This window comes from Gossypium hirsutum, chromosome D08 (assembly GCF_007990345.1).
Source record: "Gossypium hirsutum isolate 1008001.06 chromosome D08, Gossypium_hirsutum_v2.1, whole genome shotgun sequence".
In the NCBI taxonomy this organism is placed as follows: Eukaryota; Viridiplantae; Streptophyta; class Magnoliopsida; order Malvales; family Malvaceae; genus Gossypium; species Gossypium hirsutum.
Window position 1 is genome coordinate 8,532,386 of NC_053444.1, and position 14,358 is coordinate 8,546,743.

Consider the following 14,358-nt stretch of genomic DNA (forward strand, 5'->3'; position numbering starts at 1 on the left):
GTAGTTAAAACTTTTGAGATTGTGTGATTGGTATCAGCAGATTTTGCTGTGACAATAATGGATCCTGCTGAAGGGTAAAATTGCATGTATAGAAACTTTTGCAAATGTTCTCATTGTAGCTCGAACTATATGTATAGCTTATAAACTTATATACCAACTTGATCTCCACTGTTCAGAATTGGTATATTCACCGATATGAGAAAATGGGGTTAAAGATTTTGCAACCCTTTTTTGAAAAATTTGTCATGTATATACAGTACATGCACTGATCAAATGATATAAAGTAGGCATTAAAAAGGGAAATGATTTGCAGCTGTCTGGTTTATAGTGTTGTTCTATCACACATAGCTTCAAGAGTCATATCATGCTTTTGGTAACTTCACAGATCAAACAGTAGTAATGCAAAGAGAGATGCGTGGTCATTCAATCAAAATTGAAATCAATGCAAGCTAAAAATTCGTTCTGGGAACCAAACAAAGTAAAGGAGACATTGGGGTTGTGTCACCTATTGATCATCTCCTAAATTTCATTAGCTGACAAGAAATGATGGTGATTTTTTTTTGGATAAATGTGACAATTTGTGAAAGGAAAGCAGTGTCTAAAAAGAAATCATCTGCGAAATTTGTCGTGAAAGACTTAGTTCAGGACAGGATGGGAGTTAAGCAAGCCAACCACAAGCAAAAGTCTGCTTTACAATCTGCTTTATTCTCTGGGATTTGATTTAGTGCCCCACTCATATTTTGATTAATGCTTCTATTTTTAGCAGATTCAACATTCCTCAATCATTTTTTATACTTGTTCTTGAATCTTGATCATTTTTATACGAATTGTCTCCGTGGATATGTATTGCAACCAATATACTACCAAATGGAAGTTTTTAACTAATTTAGATCCTCCTCTTCATTTTCCACTTATGCTGCAATATACATATTTCAATAAAAATAAATTATTAAAAGGTATCTATAATATATAAATAAAAGCATAAATTTGAAAGAAATTTTGAATTGATGAGAATAACTTCATTAATTATTATTTTATTAAATTGACATTAAGTTAACCTTTAATTATTGTGATAATTAACATCAAAGTGTCATCTTTTAAAAGTTTTACTAAATCATAAACTTATGTTCATATATGCTAGCAATAAGTATTGACTGTATAATAAGGTATATTGTACTTTCAAGAGAGGATGTAAGTTCGAATCTTAAAGACAACTTTATTGAGAGGGGTAATCACAAATTCTCAAAATCATAGACAATAAAACTACTTCAAATAAGCAACATTTTTATCTAAAAAATATCATATAAACAATCTTAAATTTTTCTTTTTAAAATAAGCAATGTACAGAATTGAGTTGATTATTATAGAATAAATTTGGCAATTGTTTTCATATTATAACATGAACGTTTTTATATTAAAGTTAGACATTAAACTTGGTAATGTTTCCACATTGGGTGAGCTTTTTTTTTGTCCAAGTTAGTCGTTGATATTTCCTTGAAAATTCTAAAGCTTAAGCCTCAATATGGTAGCAATTACCTAGTTCAGGTCTCAATGTGAGAACAATTACCAAATTAAGGGACTAACTTGAACAGAAAAGATTCAAACCGCAAAATAGGAATAGTTACCAAATTCAGGCCTCAAATTGTAATTTAACCCTTATAATTTGCACACCAATAACAATATCTCTTTCGTAAATGTTAAAATCAAGCATAAAAGAAGGTAAAAAGAAAAATGGTGTAAAAGCCTTTTCTCTCTTGGTGCACGATAGCGGGTCTAACGTGAACCTTGAAGGATTTTGTTCATTTGTTTATCCTTTCTTTCCTGATTTCTTTGATTTTGATTGCGTTCCCAAATTGGTTAGAAAAGTTTACTGGTTTTATGGTGGATTTAAGCAATTTGGAAGGCTAGTGTTGTAAGTCAGGTCAATGCTTTTGCAAGAAAGATTTTCCTTTTGTTCAAGCAGTGCATGGAGGAAGCATTATTGGTGAATCGGGACTAGTGCTAAAAGAACAGATCAGTATTGCTGGGAAGTTATCTAATCCAAGTATTATAATGGTGAAACCTTTTTAACTGGTGATATAAGATTCAAGTTTTTACAAAAGTGCTCAAATGACAGTAAAATATTTTAAAATACTCAAATAAAGGTTAAACCTTTTTAAAGTTTTCAAATAAAGATTTTCAAATGTTGTATGTTAGGTTTCAAATTATGCTTTTACTTTTTTTCTTTTCAAATAATATTTAATTCAACTGTCATATGTTCTATTCTAAACACATCAACATTCACTTAATTTTCACTAAATGCATAAAAAGCCCTTATTTGAGCACTTTCATAATTTTTTTTTATTTTTATATGAAAATTTTGAAAGGCTTACTGCTTATGTGAGCAACATTTAAAAGGTTGGGTCCTAATTTGAGTGTATAACCTATATAAATTGACTTAATAAAGTCAAATGGGATAAGCTGGTGTGGTACTCTTTTCACATTCCGAAACACAGTATTCAGGGCGAATCTGAAAGGGGGAAGGCAAAGGCCTTGGCCCCCAGATGAAAAATTTCTATTTAAGTCCCTATAAGATGATCAAATTAAAATTTAATTTATGATAAAATTACACTTTGGCCCCCAAAAAGAACATTATGTTAATCCCTTCAAAAATGAAAATAATAAATTAATACATTATAAAATTTTTTTTAATCTCTCAAAAATTTATTATTCAATTCTAATCCCTTCTAAAATTTTCTAGATTCGCCCCTAACTCTATTGTGGATTGGATGGCTATTTTAGATAGGTTGCCCACCAAAGAGAGATTAAGTACAATGGGACTGAATTTAAGGTAGGCTGCAATATTTGTAGCAAGGACAAGATTGTAGGAATCATCTTTTCTTTGAGCGTGATTACTCAAAGAAAGTAGTGTAGGAATAAATTCTAAAGCTATGTAAAATATGAAGATTTATTAGGAATTAGGATGGAGAGTTTCAATAGGCACTCAACAATTTGGAAAAAAAATGTTGAATATCAACACCAACTTATTGAAAAATATATCTTTTCAATGTTTATATTATAAAAAGTTTAACTTTGGTGAGTAGTCTTTAGGTACTAAGTTTAGTCTTAAGTTTTATGTTAGTAGGGAAATGAATCTCACATTATTTAGGAATAAAAAAAATCAAGGGATTATAAGTTTATATAAAAACTCATATCCCACATTGCTTTGAAAAATGAAGGTAGTGAGACCTTGGGTCTATATAAAGACTTATGTACTAAGTGTTAAGTGCACCAAACCAAATATTGAATCTTTTATTTGGTTCTTTAAATTCCTCTTTTATTTTCCTATTTTGGAGTTTTAAGAGGTGTAGCTAAATTTTAGTTTAATGGTGTCTTGGGCCTGAGTGTTCTATAATTGGTATCAGAGATATGTAGAAGGAGTGAAACTTTTCTTTGTATGCTCTATGGTTACAGTATTGTTTGACCTTCCACATTAGAAAAGAAATTCTCATAGCTACTTGAAGATTATCTTTGGCTGCTTAGTTATTGGAAGGAAGTGTGGTAGTGTGAAATTGCATGTCTAGGAAAGGTTCTGACTAAGGAAAGACTTGGTACTTAAGAATGTCCGTTGTGACCCACCTTTCTTTTCTAGGAACTACTTGGTGCATTGTTCACGAAATACTTTCACATTTTAGGTATTTAATTGTGATAATCATCTGCCGATACGATGACAGACTTGCAAGTTGTCGGCAGATTGAAGAAGCTTAATAATAACAATTATAATACATGGTCAACTTGCATAATGCCTTATATGCAAGGACAAGACCTTTAGGAGGTTGTCAACAGTAATGAAGTGACACAACCGAAAGTCGATGATGCAAGTGGCACACTAAGAAAATGAGAGATTGGTGATTTGGATCCACAAGCTCTGATCAGAGACACCAAGGTGAAGAGGATAATCATCCATAGTTTGAAACCAAATTTTAGAGGATTTGTTGCTGTAGTACAAGGATGGCAAACCCAACCATCACTTGTTGAGTTTGAGAATTTTCTTACTAGTCAAGAAGCATTAGCAAAGAATATAGGAGGAGCAAGCGCTCTATGCCAACAAGAGAAGTTGAAATTCCAAGCAGCAAGGTGGATCGAAAAGAAATGAGGACAAGGTGAAGAGTTTACAAGATAAAGGGAGTTTTCATGCATGGGGAGCTGCAAAGTCCCTTGTCAATGGTAGAAAGTTCAAAGGGAGTTGTTACAATTTCAGTAAAAAAGGTCACAAGGCGCATGCCTACTGGTCGAAGATAAAACCCGTGGAAGGTAATGTTGCTACTGCCAATAGTGAAGAAGAATGAGATGGCATTAATTGTTGTGGAAGAGGAGATGGCTTTTACAACTATAATGTCTAATCAAATTGATTATGAGGACAATTGGATTGTTTATTCGGGCTGATCAAATCACATGATAGCCGTAACACCCCTAGCCTAATTCGATCGTTAGACCCGAACTATGGAATGCTACAATAGTTACTGGAGTAACCACAAACAATTCATTACATTATTGAATCAAGACATAATTTCATGCATAATATGGTATACAATCAAAATCGGGCCACATTCGAGCTTACGGAAGCTCGTAAGTTGTTGCGAGCACTAAGAAGGACCTGACTACAAACATTTAAAAATCTAAGTATAGGTATCAATACCAAGGTAAGTACCGATACCATTTTTAGGTTTGATGTTTCAATAAAATCAAGTTAAATCAAAAGGTATCGATACTAGTCTTGAAGTACTGATACTTATCATTAGGTATCAATACCTTGTTTTAGTATCAATACTGTTTTGGCATTCTATTTTGCAAAACATTAAAACAAAAGTTCAATGGTACCGGAACCCTTAAAGTATCGATACTCTAGTATCAAGTATAGATACTTTATTCTGGTATCGATACCAAATTGACATTCGATGTTTGAAAATTTAGCTGAAAATGCAAAGTATCGATACCTTTACTTAAGGTATCGGTACCTTATTGCCAAAAATGCCAAAACTCTCATATTTTGGTCCCTTTCCATTCCTAAACCAACTATTTCCTTAAAACCCTGCACAAAACAATCTAAAACATAACATATAACCATCCTTCTAAACATCTAACCAATATGCCATAATTGACACCAATTCACATCACACCTATTTGTGCCATTTGATGTACTTAACCACTCATTTCTTCAATTCAATTCAATTCATGACCAATTTTTTAACTATTGATATCAAACATTCATACCACATTACTCAACTTGTGTACAAATACCATTTACCATTTACCATTTACATTATAAGTTCAATAATAGGTAAAGTTTCAAATCAAACTTGGCATTTCAAGATAACATGCCAACTCTAAGTACATGCCATGTATAATCGATTTTAAATGATAAAAAATCTACCGAATCAGGATATGGATAGTGTGATCTCTTAGAGGATCCGATAGTCACGTTCCACAAGTCAAAATCTATAGGAAAAGAAATGCAACAAGGTAAGCATTTTGGAATGCTTAGTAAGCTCATATGTAGACAAACAATTAACTTACCTCATTTAACAAATACATAGGTTAAACTAATGTGTATAATCAAATTTACCTAGCACATCAAAACATAATCACAACAAAGTGAGCTGATTCACATTCAATTATGTAACATATCAAGTACAAGCATAACATTTCATATCTTCTAAATCCAATTTAACCTCAACTCAATCATATTTTTATACTCAACTTTCTATTTAATCCTCCAATTTAATACCTTTGATCATTAAGCACATTACATGTTGTTCAATTTCCACATTTCGTATATTGTAAGTTACCCGATGAAACACTGTAAAAGAACTCGTATACACTAATACTAATCATACCTGATGCTTGTCCGAGCTGAACATATCCATTTGTGTTAGGTTACTCGTTCAAACTAAACCTTTTATCGACCCATCAAATAGCCTAGTCAAGGTTGTATATACATGAAAGGTTACTTGTTCGAGTTAAACCTATAAAATGACATCAGGTTACTCGTCTAAGCTAAACCTATGTCACATGTATCTTTGAGTCCGCAACAAATGCTGGATCACAGAATCATCAAAAATCAACTTGTAAACATGTGTACGATACATTTGCGAAGTTTCATCAAGGTAATTTCCATCATGTAAGTTCATGTTTATTTTTTTTCAATTTAATTCCAATCTCACTTTTTAGTACTGATTTGCATACAATTCAAAGTTCACTAGAACTTATATGTATTCATAATATGATATACATAAGGATCAAATAATAATTACACCATGAACTTACCTAGCAAAAACAACAACTGATAAGGTGTCAGGGACTAATCCTCAAATTTTCCCTTTTCCGCGATTATCCTTCGACTGGTTTAAATCTCAATCTATATCATAATTCAATTAAATTATCAAAACCAAACATCAATTAATAGCCTACTATAGTTATGTATCAGTTCAATTTCATCTATCGAATATTTCCTCAAGTTTTGGATTTTATTCAATATAATCCCTAAAATTAAAATTGTCATATCTTTCAAATTTGAGCTTCGATTTTGAAACCGATCTCAATTTCATACTTCTAAAAACCTCTAATATCAATAATTATAGAAATTTCATGTCAATTTCAAAGTATTTACACTTTAGTCTCTATGACCAAAATCAAACAATTTTCACTTTACAAATTAGTCATTTTTCATATCTAAGCTTGAAATCTAACTATTTAACACTCAAACTTCAAGCATTCATCAATGAAAACATTTTGAAACTTTAACAATTTTAAAAAATAACATATGGGTTAGCTAAATTGAGCTACCACGATATTAAAAATATAATATTTATGAAAAATAGCTTCCAAAAACTTACCATGCAAAAGAGCCAAGATTTGAACTTCAAAAATGGCTTCCAAGCCTTTCCTTCTTTTTTTTTGATGGTGAAGAAAGAAGAAACAAGGAAAAGTATGATAAACTTATGTTTTATTTTACTACTTTGAACATATTTTAATAATTTAATTAAAGTTAACATATAAATCACTTAAATTTAAGATATTAACCGTCCACCATATTAAAAATGGCCTAATTGCCATATTAGCCCTTGGTTGATTGTTATTTATCCTTTTTAACTAATAAAAATTTATAGTGATTAACTTTTACATTTTTACGATTTAGTCCTTGTACCTTAATTAGCTATCTGTTCAACAAAATGACTGGATCAAAATTCAATATAACACTATAATTGACTCGTAAATATTATTATATAATAATATTTGTAGACTCAAATATCTAAAAACGGGGTTTCGAAACCTTCGTTTTTGGCACCACTAAAAAACGAGCAATTACAACAGGTGATAAGAAGAAGTTGCAAAATTTGTTGGAGTACAAAGGAAGTTCTGTGTAGTTGACTGCAAACTTGTTTTCAAAAGGCTTGTGTGACGACAAGCTCAAAAGTTTCTATCGTCAGTTTGGCATGGTGAAAGTTGGTGTTGAGGGAGAGTGTTGAATATCAACACCAACTTGTTGGAAAATATATTTTGTCAATGTTTATATTGTAAAAAGTTTAACTTCGGTGAGTAGTCTTTAGGTACTAATTTTAGTCTTAAGTTTTTTTTTAAGTAGGGGAATGAATCCCACATTATTTAGGAATAAAAAAGCAAGGGATTGTGAGTTCATATAAAAATTCATATCCCCCATTACTTAGAAAAACGAAAGTAGTGAGACCTTGGGTCTATATAAAGACTTATGTAGTAAATGTTAAGTGCATCAAACCAAATATTGAATCTTCTATTTGGTTCGTTAAATTCTTCTGTTTTCTTATTTTGGAGTTTTAAGAGGTGTAGCTAAATTTTAGTTTAATAGTGTCGTGGGCTTGGGTATTATACAAGGAAATCTTTTCTTCCTCTTATTATAAAAATAGCATGGAATGCATATGTATATATGATATTGGAGAGAAAGGAACAAGAGACACTTTAAAGGGCATCAAGCTAGTGAAATGATCATTGTAGTATTAGAGATATAGTGAGAATAATGATTATGGGGAAAAATATAAATAGGGACATGGTAAACATGTGATTTTGTATTGATTAGAGATTAAGGGTCTGTTTGATTGCCAGTAAAATATTTTCCGTAAAATGATTTCGGGAAAATGTTTTACTTTTCTGTAAAATAATTTACTAGAAAATATTTTCTGGTGTTTGATTGAATCTGTGTAAAATATTTTCGGCTGTTTGGTAGATTTCCTGGAAATATTTTTCGAAAAAATTGTTTTTACATATATTGATATATATTAATAAATTTTTATATTTTAAATTATTTTTACATATATTGCAATGATTTATTTATAATAATACTCAATTATTAAGCCACATATTAATCGTTATAAATTGAAAAAAATTAATATCAAATAAATTATTTGTAATTGTGTTAAAAAAACAAGTATTGAATAATTAAAAAAAACAAATTACTGGAAAATCGATAAATAGAAGCAATTTTCTACCGGAAATGAAGGAAGGAATGAAGGAGGCGATAGAGAGGAGAGAACGGAAAATGTCTTACGGAAATTGAAAGGGTAAGACATTTTCCCTAAAATGTAACCCATTTTCCCTTGTTTTGGAGTTCATTTTCCAAATGGAAAATGTTTTCCGCCAATCAAACGCTGGAAAAGTTGGAAATGATTTTCCTGAAAATCAATTCCTTCAATCAAACAGACCCTAATTGAGTGATCTACTATTTAACCGCTACTGTTTTTGTTTGTAGCAACTCATTGTTTCTTTTGGATAATATAACGAAATACTTATCCACAAAATTCGACCTAATAAGGTTACACATATGGAGAAGTTATAGCCTCGATTTGTGTAACAAAATCAATTTATGTATGCTTTTGCTGGGTGCATTGCCTTTCTCTTAGCTTGTAGCATGACAATTTTTGCCTATCTTATTAAAAATTTTATTGCCGAAAAAAGAATTAATGTATATAATATTATTTTTCATCAAATCCAATTTATAAAAATCGATTGTAAAAATAATATTTATGCAATATTAAATTTTGGTTTGAATTGATTAGGTTTGCTGCAGTTGACTTGGATTTCATGCTGCTAATTGCCTGTGCTGCTCTTGTCAAGTCATGCATGCAGTAGTATGTTGTGTTACTTGATATAATTTGAAGTTTGATCGAGGAAAAAAAATCCTCAACGTAAGGGAACTGTTTGTTTTTCGTCTGGACGAATAACGACGAAAGGGGAGTGTATAATATATAGTAAAAAGTTTTGAAATGAAAGGCATTTTTCTAGATGGGTCCGGCACTCAAACCTAGGTTTTAATTTGAGTGAAGCTGAAAGGAAAAACCCTAAATGCTTGAACCAGGAACCTAATTCAAAACCCTAGTGAGAGAAATCCCATCAAATTTTCCATACCAAGCTTGTAATTAAGACATCAAAGTTGTATTTAGTTAAAAAAATCCAATTGCTTATCACCAAACCATTCACTTGGGTGTTCAAATTAGCCTAAAAGGAAAATGTACATTGCAAATTTGATATCTATAACATCTGTTTGAAGCAAGAGATTTTTTTATATTCAACCAAATTCACATGAATTGGGGCGAAGCCTGATTGATCGCTTTTTTGTCCACTATTTTTATTGTTCCGTTTTAATTCTTCTGTAAAAAGAAATTAGGGTTTCCTGTGGAAATTCAGAAACGTTACAAATTGAGAAATAGCTGACAATTATAGAATTTAATAAGCAAGCTCCATTTCTACTAATAATTAATTTCACATGAAAATATTTCAAGTTTACAACTTCACTAAAACATGAAGACTGTGCAAAAGATCACATAAGAAAGAACATCTTATAGAATCCATCTTGCGGGCCTTCCATCTTTGAAGTATATATTAAGCATAAAAATAGCCCCCTTTTCCTTCTTCTTTCTGTAAGTAATCATTCTTCTTATTTCGTGTGCTTTATAAAGAATATATCCACAACTGTTGTACATTGAGAAACTTCTTTATTATGAGTATTTAATGTAGAATATATAGTGATATATATACTAGGGATCATGACCTAATCGAAGCTCCAAGTCTAATTCATCTTCTTTATCATTATATCCATCAGCCTTCTTGTTTTTATGATCATCTTCGCCAAATGGATTCAGGTGCTTTGAATTGTCTACAAACAGTTGAGCTGTGTGCGGAGGTAGCCTAAAACCCCAACCTGAAACTGGAAGAAAAGCTTGATAACTTACATGTACCTCAGGAGCAATGGAGTAATGTGGCTGATAGCTTCGGATTGGCGGATAGGAATAAGGCCTAAAACTTGGGTAATTCTTATCATCAGCTTTGTTGCCTGAAAGTGAAACTATAGGAACTGAGCTAGGCCTGCACTTGGCTCTATCTTTCCTGTGGATGTTCATATGCCCACCTAAGGCTTGTGCTGTGGTGAACCCTCTCTTGCAAAACACACACTCGTAGGACCGACGACCGGCGCGCATATCATCGATGCTTTGCTCTGATTTATCAGTCTCTTCACTCGAGCTCTTTGAATCTTCAAGATGGTTGGCTTCCATGGAAATTCTTAACTAATACTCAAATTCTCACCAGGAAATTTATCGCTTGTTGGAGATTAAGGGTTTATCATTATAATGGGAAGGAAGTACACGAGGAGAAAAAGTCAGACACGGGACATGAGTTGTGTGAAGAAATGTTGGGAGAGACAAAAGTCTTATAGACATTTGCAGGGAGATCAACTTTGGTTGATAGCCGGCTGAGGTTAGTGGATATCCATCTCTAGCTGCCAGTAATTGGTATATTTTATCTGCTATTTGTCTGCCATTTTTAAGCTCTCTCTTGCTGCTTTCATCTAACTTTTTCCTTAAAAGTAGACTCCCTTTTCTCACCTCTCTCTTCCCCTTTGCATGTATTTTCACTCATATATATTAAATATATGTGAGAATTTATGTGCATATACACACACAAGACACTTTTGATGCATTGGAATATATAGTCTTTTGGGAAACTCTAAATGAACCTTTGATTGTAAGCAGAGAGAGGCTTTACAGATGTGTCAATCAGTCCATGGTTATAAAATACAGGCAGAAAAGATTTTCATTAATAGAACAAAAAATGGGCCTTCAATTAATGATAAATGCTTATATTTACACACTATATAATTGAAATAAAGGCTAATGATCACACTGGTAAGGAAAGGTGCAGGAACCTTCCTGCAGAATATATGATGATGAGGAGAAAATAGTGTATATCTTTGTACTTAGCACTTGTCCCTAAGTAAAACTTTTCTTTTCCACCATAATTAATGGAAAACACATCATCTTTTTGTCACAATCAGATTCATGATTTACTATAATGATCCTTTATTAGGTTTAACTGATCATTACAATTTGATTACTATTACTAATTAGTGTTTGCTTGGGAAAGTTGTGATTGTTGTGTCACATTGTTGGAACTTAAGCAGTAAAATAAAAACAAAAGCAGCAGACCAAGCAAAGAAATCGAAGCATAAACAGAATGAAAACAATTGGGAGAATGATGACTGAAAAATTCACCTTAATTTTTCATTCAAAATTTGAATAATATATGAGTTGCAAAGTAATGGGCAATTACCTAATGACTTAACTGCTCCCACTAATACAAGACTAAATTTTGCTTGAATTACACACAAAAGATAGTTGACATATCAGCTATTACATAACTCAAATCATAAACTAATCCTACTAACTTTGTGAACAAATTAAAAATGAACTAGCCAAAGTTAAATAGGAACAAAATGATCAAAATATATTGTTGCATTCGGTTCAACTCCATTTCTGCACTTCAAACAGTTTTGCTACTGGTGTTGTGCTGAACTGCTACTGGTCTCCTATTGCAATGCAGGCCAAAGCTTAACACTCCTTGGACTGTATGCAACAAACACCAATCTTCCTTCTCAAAGTTTCAAATCTAGTAGCTCCTAATGGCTTGGTCAAAATATCAGCCAATTGAGTTTCTGAGCTACATTGAACAAGGCTGACTTCCTTTGATTGCTCAGCCTCTCGAACAAAATGAAATTTGATCTTCAAATGTTTAGTCTTACCATGAAAGACTAGATTTTTGGCTATGGCAACTGCAGATTGGTTATCCACCTTGATCTCAGTTGGTTCAGCTTGTTCTTCATTAAGATCATATAGGAGCTTCCTAAGCCAAATAGCTTGATTAACAGCTGCAGCAGCTGCAATGTATTTTTCTTCAGCTGTAGACTGAGCAACAATTTGTTGCTTCTTTGAACTCCAACAGAAAACTCCTTATCCAAGGGTAAAGAAGTAACCAGAGGTACTCTTCATGTCATCGACAGAGCCAGCCCAATCACTATCAGAGTATCCTGCTAGCCTAAGCTCCTTTCCCTTCTCAAACTTGACTCCATAACTTGAAGTTCCCTTGACATATCTGAGAATTCTCTTGGCTTCTTTGAAATGAACCACATCACATCAGTGCATAAATCTTGACAAAAGACTAACACCAAACATGATATCAGGCCCGGTTGTTGTTAAATAGAGTAAGCAACCTATTAGGCTTCGATATTCCTTCTCATCAACCCTTTCTTGATTCTTACTACTGGTCAGCTTTTCCCCTTGAGCCACAGGTGTGCTGACTGTCTTGCAGTTTAGCATGAAAAATTTATTGAGAATCTTCAAAGTAAAGGCATGTTGGCTAATGAAAATGCCTTGATCTGATTGATTTACTTCTATACCAAGAAAATATGTCACGACTCCCAAATCTGTCATTTCAAACACTTTTTGCATTTGCACTTTAAAATCACTAATCAATTCATCTTTACTTCCAGTCACAAGTAAGTCATCCACATAGAGAGAAACAATCAGCAATGTCTCATTTTCTAACCTCTTCACATAAAGTGTAGCTTTACTAACACTTTTCTCAAACCTGAGCCTAGACAAATATGTGTCAACCCTGTCATACCAGGCTCTTGGTGCCTGCTTTAGGCCATAGATAGACTTTTTCAACTTATAGACTTTTTCCTCTTCTCCTAGGACCTTAAACCCATCTGGTTGCTCAATGAAAATTTCCTCCTTGAGGAAACCATTTAGAAATGCTGACTTAACATCTAATTGGTGAACTCTCCATTGCTTGTGAGCAGCCAAGGTAAATAGAAGCTTAATTGTTTCCAACCTTGCTACTGGAGCAAATGTTTCCATGAAATCGATGCCATATTGCTGACTGTAGCCTTTCACCACAAGCCTTGCCTTGTGTTTATTCAATGAGCCATCAGCATTGTACTTGGCTCTAAACACCCACTTGACACCAATGATCTTTTTATGATCAGGCCTGCTCACCAATTCCCAAGTATCATTCTTGTGGATCATCTCTAATTCAGCTTCCATGGCATTCTTCCTGTGCTTGTCCCTGGCAGCTTCTTCAAAGTCAGAGGGTTCAACTATTGCAACATTACATCTTTGGTAGATGTAGTAATAGTCCCGGTACCTCTCACAAGAGCATCATCAACAGTTTCATTTCTTGGCTCTATCTTCAGCAGGTTCAAAGTCACAGTTCATCTGATCTTCTTCAATCAATCTTGCATCTGCATTATTCTAGCTCCAAACCTTTTCTTCATCAAACCTTACATCTCTACTCACTAAAATCCTTTTTGTTGAAGGATCAAATACCCTATAGCCCTTTTTAGTGCTGCTATAGCCAACAAAGATCCTTGGACCAGCTCTTCTTTCAAGCTTGGCCCTCTTTTCTACTAAAATATGAGCATAACACACAGCCAAACACTTTCAGGTGTGATACAATTGGCTTGAGTCCATGCCAAGTTTCAAAGGGGGTCTTGTCCTTGATAGCATGAATTGGCAGCTTGTTGAACAAATACCCTGAGGTATTTACTGCCTCAGCCCAAAATTTGCTTGGCAGCTTGCTCTGAAATAATAGACATCTGGCCATATCAAACACAGTTCTATTATTCCTCTCACATACTCCGTTTTGTTGAGGAGTATAAATTGTAGTTAGTTGATGATGAATCGCAGCTTGCTCACACAGATTCTAAAATCTATCAGACAATGCTCAGTGCCATTATCAATTCTCAAAGCTTTGATCTTACAGCCAGTCTGGTTTTCAACTAAGGCTTTAAATTTGTTGAATGTTTCAAACACTTTAGATTTCTACCTTAAGAAATAAATCCAACAAAACCTGGTTAAGTCATCTATGAACAAAACAAAATACTTACTGTCATTCAATGAATGAGTCTTCATTGATCCACAAATATCAGAATGAATCAATTCAAGCTTTTCTCGAGCTCTCCATGCACAGTTAGCTGAAAAAGGCAATCTAGCTTGCTTACCAAGCTGACAGACT

The 14,358-nt window shown here is 33.0% G+C and overlaps 1 protein-coding gene across 1 annotated transcript; it reads right to left on the minus strand.

Moving 5' to 3' along the window:
- Positions 1-10,046: 10,046 nt before the first annotated feature.
- LOC107908247 (transcriptional regulator SUPERMAN) lies at positions 10,047-10,562 on the minus strand. The gene has a single exon (XM_016835484.1). It carries the CDS (start codon positions 10,560-10,562, stop codon positions 10,047-10,049), a length of 516 nt encoding a protein of 171 aa, XP_016690973.1.
- Between the last annotated feature and the right edge of the window lie 3,796 nt (positions 10,563-14,358).

Coding starts and splice junctions, on each gene's coding strand:
- LOC107908247 (XM_016835484.1), bottom strand. CDS start 10,562: ATGGAAGCCAACCATCTTGAAGATTCAAAGAGCTCGAGTGAAGAGACT.